This window comes from Diplotaxodon limnothrissa, linkage group LG17 (genome assembly GCF_057381915.1).
Source record: "Diplotaxodon limnothrissa isolate DT_005_m linkage group LG17, D_limnothrissa_male_GT1.1, whole genome shotgun sequence".
NCBI lineage: Eukaryota > Metazoa > Chordata > Actinopteri > Cichliformes > Cichlidae > Diplotaxodon > Diplotaxodon limnothrissa.
Window position 1 is genome coordinate 3,111,127 of NC_140612.1, and position 24,425 is coordinate 3,135,551.

The 24,425-nt window shown below is 41.3% G+C and overlaps 1 protein-coding gene across 1 annotated transcript in view; it reads right to left on the reverse strand.

The window, feature by feature from the left end:
- The window catches only part of osbpl8 (oxysterol binding protein-like 8), a 93,566-nt gene that overhangs the window by 57,551 nt on the left and 11,590 nt on the right, over positions 1-24,425 (reverse strand). Inside the window, exon 2 of the mRNA XM_085375589.1 lies at positions 2,428-2,525. Coding sequence (XP_085231715.1) covers positions 2,428-2,472 — 45 coding nt within the window. The 5' untranslated portion in view covers positions 2,473-2,525. The remainder of the gene's footprint in view (positions 1-2,427; positions 2,526-24,425) is intronic.

Genomic DNA, 24,425 nt, shown 5'->3' on the forward strand with positions numbered 1-24,425 from the left:
TTTCACTGCTGCCTATTATGACCAGCAGGTCACCAGTGCTTTCATTTCAGTATGTACAATGTAAATGACAGCAGACTGGATGACGGTGGATGTTTGAAACAGGAGGGGGTGGGCTGCCATAAACATTCCTGAAGTGTCTCCTGACTGTGAGGATGTCAGAGTTAAGGGAGAAGCGGCAGACACCCGGCATGCTTCCCAGAGCCTTTCATCTGGGGTTGGGAGGCACCCTTTTCAGGCAACAGCGGGATGAGCCTGCAGCAAAGTACATCCCACAGTTTAAGTCTCACACCATTCTGGCACTGTAGTCACTTATAATGTGTGATGAAGTGATAACACGCAGCCCCAGAAGCTCAACAAAGCAAGTTTATGCCTAAATCCCAGAGTAGTACAGATTCATTAAATTAAATTCACTTTTTAAAGAACAGCAGTTCAAAGCCAATATTAAAACATGGCTTTCAAACTAATTTATGCATCAGCAGTTTTATTATGCAGTCCCTAAAACAGGCTGTGAGAAATTAGCTTGGGCTACTAACAGCGACTGAAGGTTATCAGAGCTCACTCCCACTCTTTGCAAGAATCAGAGAAGTAAGGCAGGGCTTTTAGCTCCGCTCCCATTCAGTGGCATTGTGTTTCACTGTATGTGGAGGCCTGTGGGAGAGATAGCCTCCACTCTTGTCACCCCAGTTATCTGCAATCATAATTGCCCTCCTACTGGCTGCAAAAATGGCTGCTCAGGATTATGACTAAGGTGAAATGAAAGGGCAGAATGAGAACAGAGGATAGAAGGGGTGTTTTATGAGAGCGGGGGGGGGGGGGGGGGCTAGCTACCTGACACTATTATGGAGATACAATTTTCATTGATTTTTACTGTCTCTATCAACAATGATCTTATCCTAATACACCAAACAAAAATATGTTTATGCATATGACACAAATGTATATGCATATATTTCTTCAGGCTGTGACTGGATTTCACCCTGCTTTCAAAATAGTTACTAGGAAGTTACTAGATTACCGGACTGTGATGATCTAACATCTGTCCGTTAACTAAAGCTGCAGTTTTAAAAGGCCCAGCAAATAGCATGATAATGTTTCAAGGCACACATGCATTAATATACACACAACATATCGTGGACGATGATGTGTTCTGAGCGCTTCATGACTGTATCCTCAGATGAGAGCACGTTTGATCTTCAACATCTGCACCCAGCACACCACCTGTAGGCTCTGTTTTTTTTATAATGAAAGCGTGTCAGCACTCCATGCCTTGTCACCCTTGCCATATTTGAGTCCAATCATCAAGAACAAATGGACTGGGGTTCCCCTTTGACACGATTGTATATGAATTGAGTTTCACACTGCAATAACAGAGTGTGGCTGTCACAGCTTCCCACAGTACAAAAGAACTTGCCTCATCTTAAACATTTCAGAAACTATTGGAACTGGATTCAATTTCATGCAGCTCACCATAAATAACACAATTACTGTGTAACATATAAAATATAATAGAATTACTGCTTAGTGCGCAACATCTTTGGGGGAAAAATATCTAAAAAAACAGCTGTTTGCCAACCAAACAGCTTAAATCCTTTGGCACTTGACAAGCAAACACAGTGCTGGCTTTCATGTGCTTTGAACCACACACATTTTACAAAGAGCTTAAACTTAACGTCTCCCTGGATGCATTTATACTTTAACATCTAATGTTTAGATGAACCTGATGATGTGTGGCTCGTAGTACTTTTCTAATGTCCTAAAATCTCTCCTCCAAAGAACATCTAACTTGAAGTTTATATGTTACACGCTGCCACTGCTTTCCAGCTTTTTATTTTATTAACTACATTTCTGAATGTAGACCTGCTGTGTGCTCTGTTAGGAGTAGAACAAATGAAACTATAGACATAAACATCTTTTCTTCTCAACTTTAAAGCTGGATTTTTACTTTGCTACTTTCAACAAGGAACGCCCAACAGGAAGTTGCAACAGCTTTACATTGCAGCACACAACAAAGAACAAGAACTGCAGATGACCGTACCCTTTTCCTTTTCAGTAGCTGAAATCATGATTTCTGTTTGTTGAGGACATTTTAATGACTCATATCTGTGTGACCTTTAATCAAGTGTCAGTTTTGTTGAGCCTGAAAAGTCTGTGGCAGGCTGGTAATATTAGCACCTTACGCTAAGTGTAAATTGTACTTTCTGTCACATAGGCCAAAAAAACAGTGAAGCTTAAAGTTAAGGTCACTTGCCAGATTTGTAATCTTGGGTGTGTCAGTTGCTTGCCACAATGTCTGAAAATATAGCACTTTTACATACTTTATTGTCCTTATTTATATTTTTGGATAATAAATCACATTAGAAATTTCGCTTAAAATGTTAAAAACACATGCCTACCCAGAAAAGTACCCACTTATGCATTATGACTTACCAAAGTTTTCTCAGGTTCCTGCTGGGACTCAGAGGAGGACTCCATGGTTGTGTCAAACCAGAGTTAGGCCTGTCAGTGCTGCTCTGAAGACTGCATATCTGTGAAGAAGAAGATGAGATCAGAGACAGGAGGACTAATGTGGACATGTGACTAAAATTCATTTGGGAGTTTAAAAAAAAAACGGACTATTTTGAAAGCAGTTATTTCTTTCCTTCATTTGCATGTTTCTCAAAGTGTCCTTTCACCTTATGTGGGAAGTCTAGTTTCAAGATTGGACTTATTTTCCGCATTATGCCTACTCATTTTTTTACAAGTGAGAAAAACCTGGTTGTGATGGCCATATAGAAGCAGAACAAAGGCTCTCTCTTATTTTTGCCATTGTATTCTAATGAATCAGAAACCTCCTCACCATCCACCATTGCCCTTTCCACCCAAACAAGGGTGCTATATCTCCAGGCCTTCAATAAACAGCCCATTTCCAACGCACGTGGGGGAGGATGGAGGATTAGCTTTTCTTTCAGTTCCCTTCCCCAGAGAGCCCTGAAAAATTCATCCTTTCAATACGTCTTTTTCTGTCTGCCTTGAGCTTGTTTTCCCTATAGAAGTGTTGGAGCGTGGCATTGTTTTTAACCTTAATCTATCCAGGGGAAGGTTGTGCTGGTTACCACTTAGCTGCTCCACTGGACCAGATGGGGATTTACTCAAGGGTACATCAGTAGAGTAAGTGTTGTAATGTACTCTTTGGATTTACAGAAACTTGCTACTGCTTATATATTTGTCAAGGAGTGGGGCAAAATATTGATTTGGCAAAATATTGTGAAATGTTACAAATAACAGTGGCACATGATTTGAATAGATTTGCTGGAACGTATGAGTGTTTCTAAATTTCTAGACCACGTCTCTACATCAACCCTTCTTATGAAATTAATGAGGATGTGAATAGAAGTTAGCTAACTTGCACAGACATTATTTACGTAAAAAAAACTGATATCAAACTGTGTGAATAATGTATGATTCTGTTGTTTATTTGTAGGGTTATTTATTCTTGTTCATTCCACAATTAGTGTACTGCATCGTGCATGATTGACTTGCTTTGTATTGCACATTGCAGAATAGTAGTATCATGACAACATTGTTATCATTGATTTCTATGACACCCAATCCTGATATTTAAAGTGGTGGGAGTGGGTTAAAGTGTTTGTGTGGGTGGTTTTATTTTTTTTTATATTTTTTTAGCATTTAACTCATTTAGAGGTAAAAAGTATCAACAATAAGTATCTATACTTATCCACCCAAAATAAATATGCGATTGATGAGGTCAACAACTGCTGTAGCAGTAAAATATTTTTCAGAAATTGTTGTAGTAGATCACATGACTAGATGCAACACTGACATTTTTAATGACATTAATAAAAAAAATGTAATTAATATGGACTTGTCTAACTAACTCTTATCTGCAATTCATCCCTAAATGGAAAACCTTGATATCGGTTTGCTTTCCACTTTGTCACTGTATCCATGCAAAATATTTAAAAACAATAATAATAAAGTCTTGCTCCATTGTATTCAGCTGTGATGCTACTGTTCGTTAAATCCTGAACATCAGTTCCTGAACAAGCGAGACCATCTGGTTAATTACACCACGCTTTTGGGGAGATGATTTTTTTTTCTTTTTTTAAAAATATCAGTCACTTACACCGATTGCCGTTTTATGTTGATATGTTAATGTTATGAATCTGTTGGCCCCACCTGAAAGAACACCTGAACACACTATGGCCAGTGGGACACACGTTTTTCTGAAGCATAGCCCTCTTTATAGGCTGATGGTCATTTTAGAAATGATTCCTTCGTTAATAAGAACTGATAGAGTTTTCACAAAGTTTGCTTCATTATCTGTTTACTTTTTGGCATATTTCAGACCAGAATACAGAACAAAATGACTGAGTTTGTATCAGAGGTTAGTGAGGGTGGTCTCTGCCTATGCAGCAACCTATGGAAAGATGCCAAAACTATTTTAATGATTATCAAACCACATTTTATTGATATATACTGAGGTATCAGTATATAGGGAAGAGGTCATCAAAATATAGGGGGAAAAGACTCAAATATATTTTATTCATAAAATTTCCCCCCAAAATGACATATGACAGAATTTTTAATTAAATCTCCATATGTGGACATCTGCAGTCAAATCCATTTTGTACAGGATGTACTGCAGATTTTTAGCAGCAGCACATGAAACGTCATCGCACACACCCGCTATTCAGAATGTCCCAGGACAGACAGCACCAACCATCTCTTACAATTCTGGGTTTTATATTGTTCCAATAGCCAGTGGGTGACATCATCCATAGTTACAACCAGTTATACAGTCTGTGAGTGCTTTATTTATTTATTGAGAAAACTGTCTGATCACATTCTTAACTGGATATATAAAGGTTAAAGATTACAATTTGATGTGTCCCTGCCTGAGAACAGTAATCAGACCATTCATCAAGAACAATCAAAGCTCAAAAGTGTGGAACAAATGCCTTCTGAGGACATAAAAGGACAGTTTCAAGCCCAATGTTAGTGAGCCAGATTAGTGAGAAACAGAATTGTGTGTAGGAAATGTTCAGGAAATCCCAAAGGCTTTCAAAAGGTGGTGCACTGCTTCATTACAGGTAATATCATAAGCATAGAATACAATTTTATTTGACCCAATTAACCACTTCCCCACATAAGCCAGCAGTTTTAGATAAATAATCACAGACTAAAAAAAGTGCTTTTTCCTACTAACATTTTGGCAAAGTCAAGTGAGCGGCTGCCAATTTTAAACCACGTTTCCTTATGAAGGTGCCAAGAGGAGAGATGAAAAAAGTACCAGGAAGGAAGGAGTCAAGGAAACGCAAATAGTACCCAATATCAGACCGAGGACAAGAAAACAGCCAGAGTACAACACGGTCATTAAATCCCACCACCAGTCGTTCAACCAATGAGACGCTCCAATGCTTCGACAGCCTCAGTTCCAGCCAGCACACACACTTCATGTGGCCTCAATTCTCAAGGACCCATCAAGCTGAGACAGATGCTTTCCACTCGTTGTCAAAGTCAGCTTTAGAAATCAGCACATGACTCAGCTGGGAGCAGCAGCTGAGGTAGGAAGAATTATTAGAAATATCAGAATGTTCTATAGCAGTGTGTAGGAGGGTTTTTTCTCTATTGTGATGATTGCTAACACTTACTGCTATTACATAGTCTGAAGCAGTAACAGGAATGGTGACAGAATTTCCCTCTGGGGTACATAAAATGTCAAATACAGTTGGCATTTTGACACCGACTTACATTTTCAGTTGATACATTCTCAATTCAACATACGCCTAGCCCATCTTGGGATTATTAAATAAACAATAGCTTTTTATTTGCCCTAGATTTGTTCATGTTGGGCCACGTAATACATCATTATACTAACTACTTTTTGTTTTGTTTTTTTATATGGTGAGTTTGCTGGAATAAGGAAGCCATATTGTTAAATACGAGCAAGTCCCTGTACCTAGAGTAACCTGGTGAAAGTGGACAACGGGAGACTTTGCACTGTGGCACTCAGTGCATGGCTACTCATGGCTATGTAAAAGCTGGCACTATAAAGAATCCCCATCCAATTTCAACTTTGCATTAGTATTCTTTCTGCTAACAATACTTGTTAACAGTATTACTTACTGCCTGATAATTATTATTATCTTCAGTTAACAGCATGTCAAATTGCAGATTTATTAGAGTCAATTAATAAAACAGAAGGCACGCCAATGACAGGAACTTAATCTTCTGCTTCTATTTTCTGGACTTCGTCATATCGTTTGCTGGCACTTGTTTCAGTTGGACCACAGCAGTCTGTGAGCAAGGAGCTATGCATCATTGCCAAAGATAGAGGGCAAACACAGAGGGAATCCTAAAATTGTGGCTTGGCAGCGGGCCCCAAAACAAAGCCAGAAATACAAGCAGGGTTGGGCTTTTTTTCCCCACAGACCCCCCAAAAATGATAGTGTTGCATATTTTCAAACACTACAGAGGCTAACTGTTGGTTTTACAAGGTACTTCCAATATGATGAGGTTCTTAAAGAAAATCACTAGGATGAAATACCACTGATGTCCTTCATAGTTGGATGTGTCCCTCATACAGTTGATATGACGGTACAGTCATGGGAAAAAGAACATTTTCAAAAGACTATGCAGTCCTGTTCTTGAATCGTTTCTTTCCTAGTTCTTATCTTGTAGATTTGCTGCTGTGTTTGCATGATAGTCTCATTTGACTCTAGAATACTAGAGTTCATGGTAAACTCAATAACTGCAAGGTGCCCTGGTCCTGTGGCTGCAAAACAAATCCCAATCATTACCCGTGGTCAACATGCTAGGCAGTTGGCATCAGACATTTGTGCTGATGTGCTGTGTTCAGTTTTTGCTGTGGTGGCAAAACATCTCTACTCATCTCGTCTGGTTGTCCAGATTCAACCTTGCAAACCTAAGCAGTGCTGCCATCTTCGTTTTAGAGAGCAGAGGCTTTCGTCTAGCAGTTCTTCCAAACAAGTCATATTTTTCACTACCGCTTCTTTTGCTTCTTTAATTTCTAAACATTGCACCGTGTGACCTTTGGTGTAAATTTCCAATCCCAATGTCCCAAAGCTAAGCTGGTTGTATTGATGTTGCTGTCCACTGTCCAAAGGTGAGACAGCTCTCTGACATCTGGGGAGGCACATTTACACTGCTGTCACTGCTGAATACTTGGAAAATGAATGCCAATGGTTAAGTGACTCATACAAGTCTACCATGCTAGCTGAGAGAAACCATGTGACTAGGGATGGGTATCGAAAACCGGTTCTTGTTGAGAACCGGTTCCCACTGTTTCAATTCCTTGGAATCGTTTGCCATTTTTGCAAACGATTCCCTTATCGATTCCAGTCGCCCCGAATGACGTCACCACGTTGCGGAGCGTCATTTACCTGGCAGGAAACACGGCGCCTAAGCGGCTCAAACGCTCAAAAGTTTGATTATACTTTATGAGAACCGATGACAACAGGGCAACTTGCAAAGTAGATATTTCATTTAAGGGAGGAAACACTACGAATATGCAAAAGCATTTGCTCACAAAACACGCGATGACACGCGTTTTTAATTCCGCTCCGGACTCGTGACTCTCAACCCAGCAGCAGCGCTAACGTTTGCACGTCCTCTCCCGTTAATGCGGCAGGTAAATAATCAACTAACAGTGCATATTATGTTAGCGCGATCTGCCTTATTACAAGACCTGCCATTACTGTACATGTAGGTGACCATGATGAGAGAGACAGACAGAGTCTGGCTCAGATGCTGGCAGTTCTCGCTGCAGTCTACCGGTAGCGTCTCCTTTCAGGCCAGGATAGACTAATGTCACCGAGCAGTGACTAAGTTTGTGGTCAAAGGCTTGCACCCATTTGCTACAGCAGATGCCCCCGATTTTTGGTAAGTGAATGTGTTTAATTGTGGGCAGGGACATTACTGGATATTCTTGTGTAATTGCCACAGAACAATTTATGTTATACTTTGTTATTGCTACAGAAGAATGTTGCAGCTTTAAGGCAGGGATGACTCCTGGAGTTGCTTTCTCACTGCATATGCTTTATTTCACAATCAGATCGATTCGATAACAAAAACATACAGCAGCTCCTCTCCTACTCCTAGCCCTTCGCTGCGGTGGAAAAAAGAACGACTTCAATCCCCTTCAAGGAACATACGTACAAAATAGTTTTCCTGATACACCAATGGGGCGTTCAATGCCATCTTGTAAATATGAGTACTCTGGCAGAGTAACAGTTCAAATGAAAAATACACCAGAACAAACAAGCAAACAAAAAAAGAAGTGTGGGGTACCTTTGAACCAATGAACAAAGTATAACAATTTATACTTTTTAACATAACCCGACCCCGTCAATATGTGATATGTCTCACAAGAATATTTATTTTATTATTTTACATTTACAATTTTTTTTCCTGGGGACCCTGTGACACCCCATTGAAGAGCCGTAGGCTGGATCTCTCAAGATCTCACTGTTGGGTTTGTAAGGCCATGTTACTCCTAAATTTCTATCTTGTTCAAAGAGAAGATATAAAACAAAGCTCTGAGCTAATCGACCTTAGTGTTCTCCTTTTTAAAAAAAAAAAAAAAAGAATCGATAAGAGAATCGATAAAGAATCGAATCGTTAAACAGAATCGAAAATGGAATCGGAATCGTTAAAATCTTATCAATACCCATCCCTACATGTGACTATGTCATAAGTTGGGTGCTGATATTTCAGAATTCAAACAGCAAACCACAGAACAAAAAGTTTTCATATTTTAATTTTCTTTACTTATGCTTTTAGCATGTACAGCACTTTGTGAACTCTGGTTTTATGTTAAAGTGCTTTATAAATAAAGGTGGTATGGTATGGTATGGTATATTCAGTTTTTTGATGATGGGTTTAATCGCTCCATTATTTAAAAAAAAAAATTGGATTCACCGTTTGTTCATGATAGTAATGCTTTATCAAAACATTATTTAAATGCTCAAAGATTAAATTATTCAGAATATAAAATACATATAAAAAGGAAAAATACTAATCCATGAAAAAAGGAGGAGGAAAATAAGAAAAATGGCAGATGTCATTTCTGGGATGGCAAATATTGTCATCTGCCATCCCAGAAAGTGATGAGGCCTGTGTAACATCGTAGACTCAGCTGTTAACTCATATTGCACAATAATAAATCTGAATAATTAAACCAGTTATAGTATTTCTGGACCAGACTGGGGAGGCTGTCAACCTTTATTTTTAAGAAAGACATTTTTGAGCAATAACTGAGCAAACAAATCGATATCGAGCTGCAAAACATATTTCAGCTTTACAATAAAGCCTAATTTAGCAGAAATACAACAATAAAATACAAATTAGTCTAACATTACGAATAGGGGTAAATAATTAAAATCTTTTACTACAATACTGTTATTGCCAACAAAATGGTATAATTGTGAAATGGAGAGGGTGGGGGGGGGGGCAACGATTTAGGAGAGTCCAATTTACCCGCACAATCCACCAATATTAAACCAGTCTGTCGGTATTGGAATTTATCAACCAGTAAATGAAAATCGGAAAACTACATTACTGACAGCAAAAACAGTGTTGATACACAGTTTGGTCTGTAGGTCTCCTGTAGACGAGACCTATGCTCGAAACTCTACAAACACAACAACAGAGTTGGGCAAAGACTAAATAAGTAAGTAAAGAATGGCGCACAATAAATGTCAGGGGAGTTTACATTTCTTGAATATGGAAGGGAAAAAAGATATCTGCAAATATACTGTTAAACCACCAAATATCGGTATCGGGATTAAAAACCCTATATCGGTTAGACTGCAATAGCGCGAGTCTTAGTATCATAGGTTGATAAGAAATGAAACCTCTAGCAGGCTACCAGCTTTGAGTAAAGTACAATTTCTTATTGTTTAGATGTTTCCTGTACGAATCCTGTGTATGCACCGAAATCACCGATTCATCTAAATAAACTACTGGCACCTGCACCGACTCCACAGGTGCCATGTACATCATTTGGCTAAGGCATCCAAACAACCAGCAATTGCCAATAAAAGTCATCCAGCTGCTCAACTGTTATTGGATCCAGTGTCTTAATCTCAGTGAACCTATATTATTATATTATACTATATAAATTTGAATGCACCCTTTATTACAATATTACACACTAATTGCTGCTTCACAGTAGTAGAAGGACTCCACACTACTGAGAAATCATTCAGTACAGACATGTTGAACTCTGCACACATCAGCTTTTTAAAGCTAAAATAGCCCAAGTCTGTGTCAGACTGAAAGAGAATAAAATCATGTAGGCCAAAGAGTGACTAACATTAAACATGTAGGCACAGGCAAATGAGAATCCAGCACTTCACTCTGTCATTGTTCTTCCCCTTAGTGAGAACAGAAATACTTAAAATTCTGACAGTGTACCTGTGAAAATACAGAGAATGAAAGATAAAAAGCAGCATCTGTATTGGGCTATGAAACTAATAGTAACTTTGCACCAATAAATATCTGTCAGCCTTTCCTGTAGCACAGATTAAATCTTATCCATAAACAAAACCAATCTTATAAATATAAGAAGCCTTTAAATAGCACCTCTGTGTCCACATTTGAGTAGCTTAAACTCTTTTAAAGGTTCGACTCTAAAGGATGCGCAAGCTGATCTAACAACGAAGAAAAAGACAGGAAAATGGTGTTTACACCTCAGGTTGACTCACTAGGAAGACCTGGCTAAAAATATTCTTCAGTTTATTTCAGATTTTAGATCACCCTCCCCTCAGACAGCTCAAAATAATATGATGCGTGTCGAGTAACTACTTGTCTTTAAAGAGTCTCGGTATGCACTTTCAGTTTCTGTTAAACAGTTTGTGTCACCGATGTCAACTTTAATACCCATTTGTCTGACACAGTCTGCGTTTGTCCCTCAAAAGGACAAGTTCTGAGTTTGCAGTAGCAGCACTACTGAGTTATAAGGTCCATTAAGTTAATTTGCATTTGCTTTACCTTTATGTTAAGATAGTAGTCTGTGATACCATGGGTGCAGTGGGTTGCATGTTAGGACAGACAAATGTGCAAAGAGAGGATGCTCTCTAGATTGTTAAAATAAATATCTTTAAAGCCAACCTGAATCTTTCAATAGATGAACAGACATAATCCGATTTATGCCAAAGTGCCTCACACACACAGACTCATGAGGTGAAAATACCAGCCACTCCATCACAGCTAGTATTCAGAGCATCCAGAGCTGTAACTTCACTCCAGACTTTTTTTCTTTCTATAATCATCGCAATTACTCGTGGGAGAAAAACGTGAAGCACCATCATCAAGTGTGTGTCCTTGCATGAATAAAAGGCTTTTGGATACAACAAGGAGACTCAGCATCAGTAGTATAGATTTATCTGCTCTGTAACAGCAGCATGTGGATGGGAATGCTAAAGAATGCTCCTAGAGTGTCAAGGAGACTGTGGTGACCTCACAGCGTTAAGTGTGATTATGGGAGAAACACTGCGGCTGCCTCAGTCTGGCTCATAATAGGCAGAATAAACCATCCCTGCTACAGAGACAGGGAGAAAAATCACAGAGAGAACAGAGCCACGAATCCACTACTGAGCTGCACAAAAAATGTGTATGACGCATGCAGCTTCAGTCAAATAATGTGTGTCTGTTTGTGTGCGATACCTCTTGCATAACAGAAACAGGAGAGATGATATGAGGCAGAGATGCCGGCACATTCAGCTTAAGGTTGCAATCATTCTACAGTATATATGGAAGGATCACTAGGGAACAGACATCACTGGGGAAGTGCAGAGGCTACAGAGATGAGTGATAACCTTGTGACCCTAGAATAACCTTTAAAGAAGAAAAAAAAAAGTGCAACCTGAAGATCCTAATCATTGTTTCTGCACGATCGCTGCTATCAGCAGCTTCATCTAAACGTGGAAAATCATCAGCTACCTCTATTCTGAAACTGGACAAATTCTGAGAAACTAGCTGGTATCAGACCACGTCATCAAGCTGTAGTGAGATGTGACCTCAGTACATCAGAATCTGATTTTAACAGAGCCATTCTACATATACAGAGATAACGAGATGAGGTTAATACACGCAGGAACATAACAGAATACATTTATCCTCGTGACATGCAGGTAAACTGAAACGGACAATCGGTGTGCTTGTTCTGAATCTGAATTCTGAACAAGCACACAGGGAACCACACCGATGCAGCATGCACGTGTGCTACACGACAACAGCGGAGCTGAATGGAGGACCTACCTCATGCGGCTCGCGCAGCAGAAAGCACCATCGCATTCACAACACAGCTTCTCAGAGACGGAGAGAGAGAGGCAAAGAGAGAGAGACATGGAGGTGACATCACCATATTTCTCTCCGTCTTGCTCTGAAATGTAGGCTAGTGCTGCAGGGCTGCCGGTGTCAGCAGCAGAGCAGCAGTGAGAGCTTCCTCTGTGCGTGCGAGTGCAATGACAGAGAAGAAGAGTCCGCTCTACGGAAGCTACGACTGCTGCATGTGACTTAAATATACTCAAGGGTCACAATACTTAATACCAAAGTATTAAAAATACCTGTGTAAGAAGTGCATCTGAATCAACTGAAAAGCAAATACACAAAATCACAGGTACACCCAGTCTGACTCATGAACATTCACTATCCAGCAGGTGGCTTCTACGTTTATTATTATTATTATTATTATTATTATTATTATTATTATTATTATTATTATTATTATTATTATTAGGGCCGTTCGATATAACGATATATATCGGATGACGATATAAAAACATCTATCGTATCATTTTACGCTATCATTTGTTTCGTGGTGTCATAAAATAAACTGTTTACGGCAATCATGGTTTTGATGGTCACTGTAGTGGCTATATTAATTTCTTAAAGTTCTCTCTTTCTCTTATATTTAATATAACCACACTATATTAAGCGGACAGACAAGCACCTGTTTTTATGCATTGTCGTTAGCAACAACGACGGTAACACCATCGCCTGTCCACTTGTTTAATTTCCACATAAACCTTTCACAATAAAGCTCAAGATCCTGTTGAGACTTTTCAAAATAAACTGAATCACGTGAAAGAGTATGCAGTGTTTATGGATGAGAAGCAAAAAAGAGCAGTCAGGTGCTAAAAAATAAACCTTAGACTCAAACGTTAGAACAGGCTTCTCCCCGCAGCACGCTGTGTAATAAATACTCACAAAGAAAACGGCGTCCGTTACAACTTATGTCTAAAAATGCATCGTTTTATGGATCGGTTGAAACACTCGACTCCAGCTACACGACGTCCAGCTGGAAACACTTCATCAAGTCGAGCTGCCCGAGATTCACAGAATTTACAGAAAATGTTACATTTTTGTGATTTATTGGGACGATATATCGGGAGATGAGATTTTGGTCATATCGCACAGCCCTAATCATCATTATCATTATTATTATATATGCTCTTCATATGAAAAACCTTGCTACACACATTAGATAGCACCATGTACCCCTACAGTAAAGCTGCCAAGTGAAAAAGTCAACAGAATCAGAATATTGTATTCATCACTAAGGAAATTATCTAAAGCAACAAATGCTAGAATTAGAAGAAGATGCAGCTTCAAATTGTTCAGTAATTTCTCCCTGTTCCTGAAGCCACGAGTGACATTATTTATAATAACTTGTATTGGTGTTATTACAGCTGTGTTATTGAAAATAGCAAATTCTGAAAAAAGAAAGTCACCTACAAACAGCAAAGGAAAAGGACCCGGACAGCAGCATTTTAAAAAATGTTCCTCTTGGGGAAGATGCCAAGAAATCATTTTATAGGTTTCATAGTTCTATACTTACGAATAAAAAGAAACCCAGCAGTTAACAAATCATAGTGGTTGAAAATATTTTTCGTTATCCACATCAACATCTGCTGCCCCATGTGTGAGTGACAAGAGAAGCTCAAACCTCCGGTAAAGTGATACTCCTATTACCAAGCCTTTCACTTTGGGTAAGCAGTGTTGAGGTAAGTCAACAACTCCACTGTGTAATCTAATGTTACCAACAGCCACCGTGAAGGACATGTTGACAGGGGTGATTAACTTAGTAATATCAAGTGACTGGTGTACACAAGCCAGAATTTCATTCTAATATCCTTTCATTTTACCACAACACTGAAATAGGTGAGTGTCATAGTGATGAAAGATGTCAGTAATATTCACCATTAGTTGTTCAAGTTGAGCTTGATCTTTAGACGAAAAGATTCACAGTTGCATTTATTTTGAGCTGATATTGTTCAGCTTTGGTAGAGTGTATGTGTGACAACAATAATAGGAAAAATGCATTAATTCAACATCTAACATCTTTCTTTTGTTACCAGATATTTCAATATTTTAAACTTTAAAAGAAAACTACACTTTGGGTAAACGTTCAGGTTTCTCCTGTCCCCCTGTGTGGCTACTTTTTACCTGCATTTTGACACCAGTCTCATCTTCACGTTGATACTTTGGGTGTCAGGTCATTTTTGAACATGCCATTTGTCGAATGGAGAAACAACATTGGTGTTCATGTTCTTTAGTTGTACTCATGTGCTAGATGCATTTTTGTCTTTAGCAATTGATAACACCCTTTGGAAATAAAAAAAAAAGAGCATTATGGTTAACAATAAACACTCATTCATATTTGACTGGGTATTTCCAGAGCAAAACTACACTACAAAAGACCCACACGGATCACCAGAGCTGGCTATAATGACTTCACAATTGTTCTTCTAATTTCCTGGCTAAGTGGATTCAGCTTTCACCCAGAAGCCCCTCACAGGTAATACAATCTTGTGTCTCATCGCATTAAAATAAATCTTCCCAGTCTTGCCCTTATGTTGTGTTTATACACCAGCCTTCCATATGTCTGAACCCCAAAAGCTCTGCCCTGGTGTTTGCTAATTTTGGAAGAATTCTGTGGGAATCTCGTGGACACAGAGAAATAACACAGTTGGTTTGGATATTTTAAGATTAACGTCTCAGTGCTCTGGGTACTAAAAGTGTATGCACAGCATGCAGGATGTGTGTGTTCCTATATTAGTGAGTGTTTGTGTGTACTGGTCCAGCTGTGGGGGGAACAAACTGCTCACAAAAGCACCCAGCTGTGTGCTTCCTGAGGGAAGAACAGTCAGGTCAGAGCTGAGGTCATGACGATTCTACATGTGCAAAAAGTGAGCACACACAAACCATACCTCAGCCCTGTAGATGAAATGTCAACAGACACGCTGATCAAATGGTAAACTGTAAGAGGAAATTTGATTATTTTATCCATAGCACCTGAGAGCATCCTGAGGGCACCAGCTATTTTTAGCAAACAGAGCCATTCAGCATTGTTGACCTCTGTAGCCCTGTGACACATTTTTCAGTGAATTTACATAATTAAGTCGGAGCAACTTCATGACCTGTATTGTTCTTATGCTTGTCTGAGTGTTGTTTCCCTGAAGGGGTAAACAGTCTGGCTTCTATAACATTACACAAATTCTCTGGAAACTTTATCAAATACCATTAAAGGGCCAGAATTTTCCTCAGTTATTACAAAAAATAAATTAAGAAAAAAAATTAAAACCTCCTTAAATAGGAGGAATTAATGAGCTGAATTACACAACTGTGTGGAGCAACAGTAACAGAAATTCGAGGGAATCTTCAGGACCTGATTTGACGCACAAATACTTTTATCAGATTCACAACTAAATATTCCACAAAAGTTCAAAATGAAATTAACCTGAACAATTTCCTGATGTATTAAAATCTTAACACACAATTAACTCTCATTCTGAAAGGATGTAAAAATTAAAAACATAAAAGCACATGACAATCACGTTTTTTCCTACACAGACACTTTCACTGGGTCCAGATAATGGTCACTCAACTCCATTCAGTGACTCATTTTAATTCATTTTTTTAATATGGTGCCAAATTACAACAGTCCCTTCAATGCGCTTTATATTATAAGGACCCTACAATAACAAAAGAGAAAAGCCCAATATTGAAACAACCCTATATGACCAACCACTTGGCGATAGTGGGAAAGAAAAACACCCTTTAACAGGAAAAAGACCTCCATCAGGGGTTCAGGGGGTGGCAGCCATCTTCTGCGACTGACTGGGGGTGAGGGGAGGGAGACTGAACAAAGGAAAATGAACACTACCTTGACAGCTTAGCTATTACCAATCACATTTACCCAGCCTTTCCAGTCTTGTGTTTCCCTATTGACACAGTGGGCGGGTCGCTGTTGCAAGGGCCCTCGATATCAGTGAGTCTTTTTTTATTTCACAGCCAAACCAAATCAAACTCCAGCTACAGTTCTTGGTCTACTCCAGAGGTCGGCTGTGAGATCTGCTGAGTTAACCAGTCTAAAGGGAATAGCATGGTTGTGCACTCGTGCTGCACACTGTTTTGCAGAATGTCTTTCACATGTTGTAACTGTTACGCTCACCAGGGTGAAGTGTCAAAATATGTGGGACTACATTTAGTGAGCTATTCCAACCAAAGCTATAACATACGGACCTGAGTGTCAGTAAAAACTCATACTCTGTCCAATACAGCCACTGTGTATGTTTCTCATGCTGCTTTTTTTTTTTTTTTTAATCTTTGATGTTTACTTCTTCCCATTCTTGAACCGCTTCCATTGCTTTCTTTCCTGTCCACTTTCAATCATTCAGCAATCTGCACCCTTTGTGTTTAATTCACACCAAAAATCTACCATGTGTAAACAAACACAAACACAACTATGAACTAGGGCTGCCACAAACGATTATTTTGATAGTCGACTAGTCAGATTATTTTTGCGATTAGTCGACTAATCAGATCATCATCCATTGGACGTACAGCTTATTGCACCAGCAGCATCTGCTCTTATATAACTATCATTAGCTTACAGCCTATTAGTGTTTAAGGTGCTAACTAAAAATAAAGACAAGATGATAGTTTATTAAATTTTAATGAAATTTTCAGATTGTTTTGGTGAAGTTTAATAAACTCCTTGCTATCTAAAATATAACAGGACACCGGAGTAAATTCTGGAGCATCTCACACTTCTGATAATCAGTTGTCTGCTTGACGTTTATTCAGCTGTGTAAAAACTATAACTTTAATCTCAGCCAAACCGAACAAATAAAATACTAAAAAAAGCCAAACAATAACATTTTTAAGTTATCTAAGTGACTTATATATCATGTTTAATCTGAGTAGTGAAAGACGGCGGTGGGTTTGAAAACGACTTGATAAACTGAGCAGATATTTGAGGTTTACACAGCTACATTCCTGCCTGAAAATATGTTAAATGTTTATTTTGTGACCCAGAAAGATAATAGGAGTAATATTAAAACTAACTAGCTGCCCCCATTGTTGGAAACTGAGCTGGGCTGCCTATGAATTCTGGGACAGAGCTACTTCTTCTTCTTCGGGGTTTATCGGCAGCTGGCATCCTTGTACATGCAGTGCTGCCATCTTCTGTTTCAGTCCGTTATTACACTCTTAAATCCTGCTACTTATTCCTGCGTTTTTTGGGATCTTAGAAAGCTTCAAACGACGCGTCAACTATTAAACCAGTCGTTGACGATTTTGATAGTTGACGTAATCGTGACTAGTCGACTAATCGTTGCAGCCCTACTATGAACCCCTCTTTAGAGGGTCAGAGTTCAGAAACTTGATTCTTAAAAGTATCGGCAGAGGAGCAACAGTCTGGAGTTGCCCCTGGTGAAAGGCGGCGGGCTACGGTATGTTGGGGTTTCTCCCAGTGGACGAGACGGTTTGTTCCATTCGCCTTTGGGTCAAGGAACGGGTCTTGACCGTTGTCTGCGCTTATGCGCCAAGCGGCAGTTCAGCGTACCCAGCCTTCTTTGAGTCTCTGGGTGGGGGCACTGGAGGGTGCTCCTCCTGAGGACTCTGTTGTCCTATTGGGAGACTTCAGTGCTCACGTGGGCAATGACAGCGAGACCTGGAAAGGCGTGATTGGGAGGAACAGCCTCCCAGATCTGAACCCGAGTGGTGTTTTGTTATTGGACTTCTGTGCAAACCACAGTTTGAGGCGACTCAGGAGGGGAAAGCGGTGCTCTACCTGGAGTGCTGCCGACTTTGACTGAGAAAATTGGCGGGCGGTCGAAGGAATACTTCGAGGACCTTAATCCCACTGGCACGTCTTCTGTGGCAGAAGCAGAGTCTGGGGACGAAGGGGATGACCCGCCAATCTCTGTGGGCGAAGTCACTGAGGCAGTTAAACAACTCCTTGGTGGCAGAGCCCCTGGGGTTGATGAGGTCCGCCCCGAGATCCTGAAGGCTCTGGATGTTGTAAGGCTGTCTTGGTTAACACGTCTCTACAATGTTGCGTGGAGATCAGGGGCAGTACCCCTGGACTGGCAGACCAGGGTGGTGCTCCCCATCTTTAAGAAACCTCAGATGCAGGAGAAACAATGCGGTTTTTGTCCTGGTCGTGGAGCACTGGATCAGCTCTTTATCCTCTCGAGGATACTTGAGGGTGCATGGGAGTTTGCTTGGAACGGTTCGCAGCTGAGTGTGAAGCGGTGGGAATGAGAATCAGCACCTCCAAATCTGAGGCCATGGTCCTCAGCCGGAAAAGGGTGGAGTGCCCACTCCAGGTCAGGGACAAGTTCATGCCCCAAGTGGAGGAGTTTAAGAATCTTGGGGTCTTGTTCACGAGTGATGGGAGAAGAGAGCGGGGGATCGACAGACAGATTGGTGCAGCGGCCGCAGTGATGCAGACGCTGCACCGGTCTGTTGTGGTGAAGAGAGAGCTGAGTGTAAAAGCGAAGCTCTAAATTTACCAGTCGATCTACACCCCTACCCTAACCTATGGCCACGCACAGTGGGTAGTGACTGAAAGAATGAGATCGCGAATTCAATTCAATTTTATTTATATAGCACGAATACAAGCGGCGGAAATGGGCTTCCTCCGAAGGGTGGCTGGCCTCTCCCTTAGAGATAGGGCGAGAAGTTCAGCCATTCAGGAGGGGCTCAGAGTAGAGCCGCTGCTCCTCCACATTGAAAGGAGCCAGTTGAGGTGGTTTGGGCATCTGACAAGGATGCCCCCTGGGCGCCTCCTGGGTGAGGTTTTCCAGGCGTGTCCCACCAGGAGGAGACCCCGGGGCAGACCCAGGACGCGCTGGAGAGATTATATCTCTCGGCTGGCCTGGAAACGGCTTGGTGTTCCCCCGGACAAGCTAGAGGAGGCAGCTGGGGAGATGGAGGATTGGGCTTCTCTGCTTGGGCTCCTGCCCCCGCGACCCGGCCCAGGATGCATGCATGCAGTCGCACACCCCCCCCCCCACACCTTTTCCACAGATTGAATCTAAACCTGTAGGAAACACTTCAGATTTTATACTTGCAGTCTATAACCTGATAATCTATTACTCGTGGCATCCATTAAAAGTAGGTCTCATTGTCAAGGGTGACCTGACTGCATTAATTAGAAGACCACTACAGTCAAGTTCTCCCTCAACACTTCCCTAAATCTTTGCTAAATAAGCTTTGCAATGAGAGGCTATCTGAATACATCTGACCTTGGTGGATGGTGCAAAAGTCATAGCCATGTAAGAAGATTACACCACTGTAATAGAAAGCCTTTGAAGGGTGTTAATAAGAATGCAGGCATTTTAAGAAAGAACAAAAAATGTATAAAGCAGAGTCGGTTTTCCTCCCTTTAAGCTCAGCTAGAACACTGTAACCAAAGTCTAATCAAGAACAGAGCACAGTCAAAGGCTTAACCATCCAACAATACCTCAGTTCAACTTCTCATTGTTATTGTTGCTGGCGACTTCAACCACACCAACTTAAAGTCAGTCCTCCCCAGATTCCACCAACATGTCTCCTGCCACACCAGAGGAGACAAGACTTTAGACCATGTGTATTCCAACCTGGCTGGAGCCTACAAAGCCACACCCCTCCCCCACATTGGACAATCGGACCATCTCTCCCTGTTCCTTACACCTAGGTATTCACCACTCATCCAACGTGTGAAACCTGCTGTGAGGACAATTAAAGTGTGGCCAGAGGGGACAGAGGCAGTGCTCCAGGACAGATTTAAAAACACAGACTGGAATATGTTCACCCACACAGACCTGGACCAGTACGCCTCATCTGTACTGGATTACATCTCCGAAACCACAGACAGTGTCACCACCCAGAAACGGATCACCATGTACCCCAACCAGAAGCCTTGGATGAACCGGGATGTTCGTCTCCTCCTGAAGGCCCGCAACACTGCCTTTAGGTCAGGAGATGCACACGCCTACAGCACAGCCAGGGCTAATCTAAAGAAGGGCATCAAAAAAGCCAAACACCATTACAAAAAGAAGGTAGAAGAACACTTCTCCAACTCCAACCCCCGACGAATGTGGCAAGGACTCCAGACCATTACAGACTACAGGACCACCAAACCCTCCCCCGCATCCTCTGATGTCTCCTTCCTCAACGAGCTCAACAACTTTTATGCTCGTTTTGAGCGAGGGAACCCCACAACCACAACCAAAGCAGACATGACGCCAGACCACCAACCTCTGACTCTCTCCCCCACCGATGTAGGAGCGGTGCTGAGCAGGATCAATGTCCACAAGGCTGCAGGTCCTGATGGCATCCCCGGGCGTGTTCTCAGAGCGTGTTCTGGGGAGCTTGCAGGAGTGCTCACAGACATATTCAATCTGTCCTTGGCCCACGCTGTGGTACCGGCCTGCTTCAAATCCACCTCCATCGTCCCGATACCCAAAAACTCCAACCCATCTTGCCTCAATGACTACCGCCCAGTAGCACTCACCCCCATCATCACTAAGTGCTTAGAGCAGCTGGTCCTAGCACACTTCAAATCCTGTCTCCCCCCCACCCTGGACCCCCACCAATTCGCATACCGCCAGAACAGGAGCACAGAGGATGCAGTCTCCATCGCACTGCACTCTGTCCTCTCACACCTGGACAACAACAACACCTACGCCAGAATGCTGTTTATAGACTTCAGTTCAGCATTCAATACAATCCACCCCTCACAACTCATCAGGAAACTGACAGACCTGGGCATCAGTTCCCTCATCTGCAAATGGTTACTGGACTTCCTGACCAACCGCCCCCAACATGTCCGGCTGGATAACCACTGCTCATCTACCATCACAATGAACACCGGTGTACCACAAGGCTGTGTGATGAGCCCTTTCCTCTACTCCCTCTTCACCCACGACTGCAGACCTGCTGATGGTTCCAACACCATCATTAAGTTTGCAGATGACACCACGGTGATTGGCCTCATCAGTGACAACGATGAGGCCGCCTACAGGGAGGAGGTGGATCGTCTGGCTGAGTGGTGCGACACAAACAACCTGCTGCTTAACACCAAGAAGACCAAGGAGCTCATCGTGGACTACAGGAGGAATGCTGACCCACATCCACCCATCCACATTAAGGGGACGGCTGTGGAGCGTGTGAGCAGCTTCAAGTTCCTGGGAGTCCACATCTCCGAGGATCTCACCTGGACGACCAATTGCTCCAAGCTGGTCAAGAAGGCTCACCAGCGCCTCTTCTTCTTGAGGACTCTGAGGAAGAACCACCTGTCCTCAGACATCCTGGTGAACTTCTATCGTTGCACCATCGAGAGCATCCTGACCAACTGTATAACAGTCTGGTACGGGAACTGCTCTGCCTCGGACCGGAAGGCGTTGCAGAGGGTCGTGAAAACTGCCCAGCGCATCGCCGGAGCACCACTTCCTGCCATAAAAGACATCTACAGGAAGCGGTGTCTGAAAAGGGCTGGGAAAATCATCAAAGACCCCAGTCACCCATCACATGGACTCTTCACCCTCCTGCCCTCTGGGAGGCGCTACAGGAGACCACCAGGTACCGGAACAGCTTCTTCCCCACAGCTGTCAGACTCCTGAACTCTGCCTCCTGACATCTGACCCACGTTAAACTCATGGACTGAACATACACACACACAATGGACAACTGTACCCTCAAACACACAATAATAACATGGAGTGAACCACCACTCACAACCACTAGCACTTTATATAGCCTCTGTAGAAACTATCTACACCCTCACTTATCTTAACTGCACTACTGTATAGCTCTGTGTAAATAATCATTCTGTACATTCAATAATCTTTAATCCTACAACTGTTTACAACTTGCATAGTTCCCATTTCTGTATAGCTGTATATCTCAGATTTCTGTAAAGTTATTTATTTCATATTCTGTATAGTTTTTCATATTTATATCCTGTTCATAGCTTGTACTCACTACAGCCTGTACATACTTAGTTATAGAATATTCACAACATACTTCATACCGTGTACATTATAACATACCATAATAGACCCATTTCTGTAATATACTTACATATCTATACTATTGCTAATATATATTGTAATATACCTATATCACTAAAGCACTTCTGGATGGATGCAAACTGCATTTCGTTGCCCTGTACCTGTGCATGTGCAATGACAATAAAGTTGAATTCTATTCTATTCTATTCTATTCATTGTTGAAGAAATAACTACAATCGTCCCCCCAAAGCCTTGAAAAGAGACTCAGTAAAGGCTGCCTAATCTGGAACAAAGGTGGACGATGCCCCCACAAAGCAGCAGTTAAAGGACTGTTGAGAAGACAGACAAGCTGCACAACAAAATATTGACAATAAATAACAAACTTGACATGTAAAAATACTGACTTTATTAAGTTTCTTTGTTAAGGCCTGTTTTTTTCTTTTGTCATCACTGCATTTCAGGGAAGTCAGTGCATCTTTATTACAGCTACATTATGATGATTATGACACACTGGGGATCCAGTGCAGATGAATGACCTCTTAATAAGTTGCTCTGGATGACAGTATCAGCTAAGTTTAGCTCCTTTCTTCCTCACTGGCCTATCATGAATAGCTGTGATCACTGGTGCCGCGAAACATTAGTAAGAAAAAGCTTATAGATGTGACACTCCAAGTGGAAAATCCACGGGAATGAAATGTGATGTATTTGTATGTGAGTTTACGTCACAGCCACAACCTTTTTCTCTCAGGTCACGGCTTAGCCCGGACGGATTACTGCAGCCGGACTTGTGGAGATTTCCGAAGTGCTTCTGCCAACAGCACGAAGGAGATGCAGAGGACTCAGTGATTGATATAAATGTTTGGCAAAAGCTTAAAATAGGTAAGATTTTGTTGACTACAATAATGGGTTCCAGGATTCTGGTGTAATATAAAATTTGATATTTGGTGAACATTGTACACTCTCTGTGAACATGAGCTCAGCAAAACAATGCCTTCCCGTCCTGCTGTATCAAACAGCAACATCAAAAGCGATGCATTGTGCATCCCTCAAAGAGCTGCAGCTGTTTGCAGGACTCAAGAGTTCGGAATGTGTGAAGCAGGACACCGGAAAGCAGAGCATGCACAACACCTGTAACTCCTTCAGCTCAGTAAGAGAGATTCAACTGAGCAGACTATAACTGTGTGCACCAATAGATCATGACTGGGTTGTAAATTGTGAAACCAGCCCACTGAAGGGACAATGGGCTGGGAGGAATAATTATGATTCAGAACTGACCTCCCAGCCCATTGTCCCTTCAGTGGGCTGGTTTCAGTCATTATGCAAATGTACTGTTTATAAGATTGGGGAAATCTGCAGTCAGCTGAGACTGAAGAAGTCACTTGGATGAGTGACGAAACGTTTCTCCCACAAAACGCTACGTCCAGATGAACAGAATCAACCTTTGGAGATTCAATGAGAAGGAATCTCCTTGTGGGGTGAGCTCAGTCACACAGGTTTGATCTGACCCTGGAAACAGAACCGCCAACTTCCATGCTCTCTGTTTCTCATGAAAACGAGACACAGTGTCAACACTTGGAAGAAAGAGAAGAGAAGATGTATGGACATATTTCATGTTTAATGTCAAGGAAAATAAAACACTTTGTAAACCATGTGGAGTAACTCTCATCGGTAGAAATGCGGAAAAAAATGTACACGTTATATTTTACTCAACTGAATCATTAGTCTGTTATAATCTTATGATATTTTCTCAGCTAAAACTGAAAGCTTAGCTGCCTAAATGATGACTAAAAGTAACTGACGTTTTGGTCAAAAGACTGTGACTGCTGTAAAAATGAACACTGATTATGAATCACTATATTTTTAAGTACTATTTGTAATATCAGTGTGTACCAATTGCAGGGTTTTCCTGGTTCAAAATAAGCTTTTGGGCTGATTACATATGCATGATTGATCTGCATATAATTAAGACAAAGACTCTGTTAACAATAACATAACAAAAGCCAATAATATTTTCACACATTCGACAGGGGAAAAACATTTCCAACTTGAATACATTAAACCCTACTTACAATAAGTAAATAAAGAAATCACAGTCCTGGTGATTTTCAATTGTTG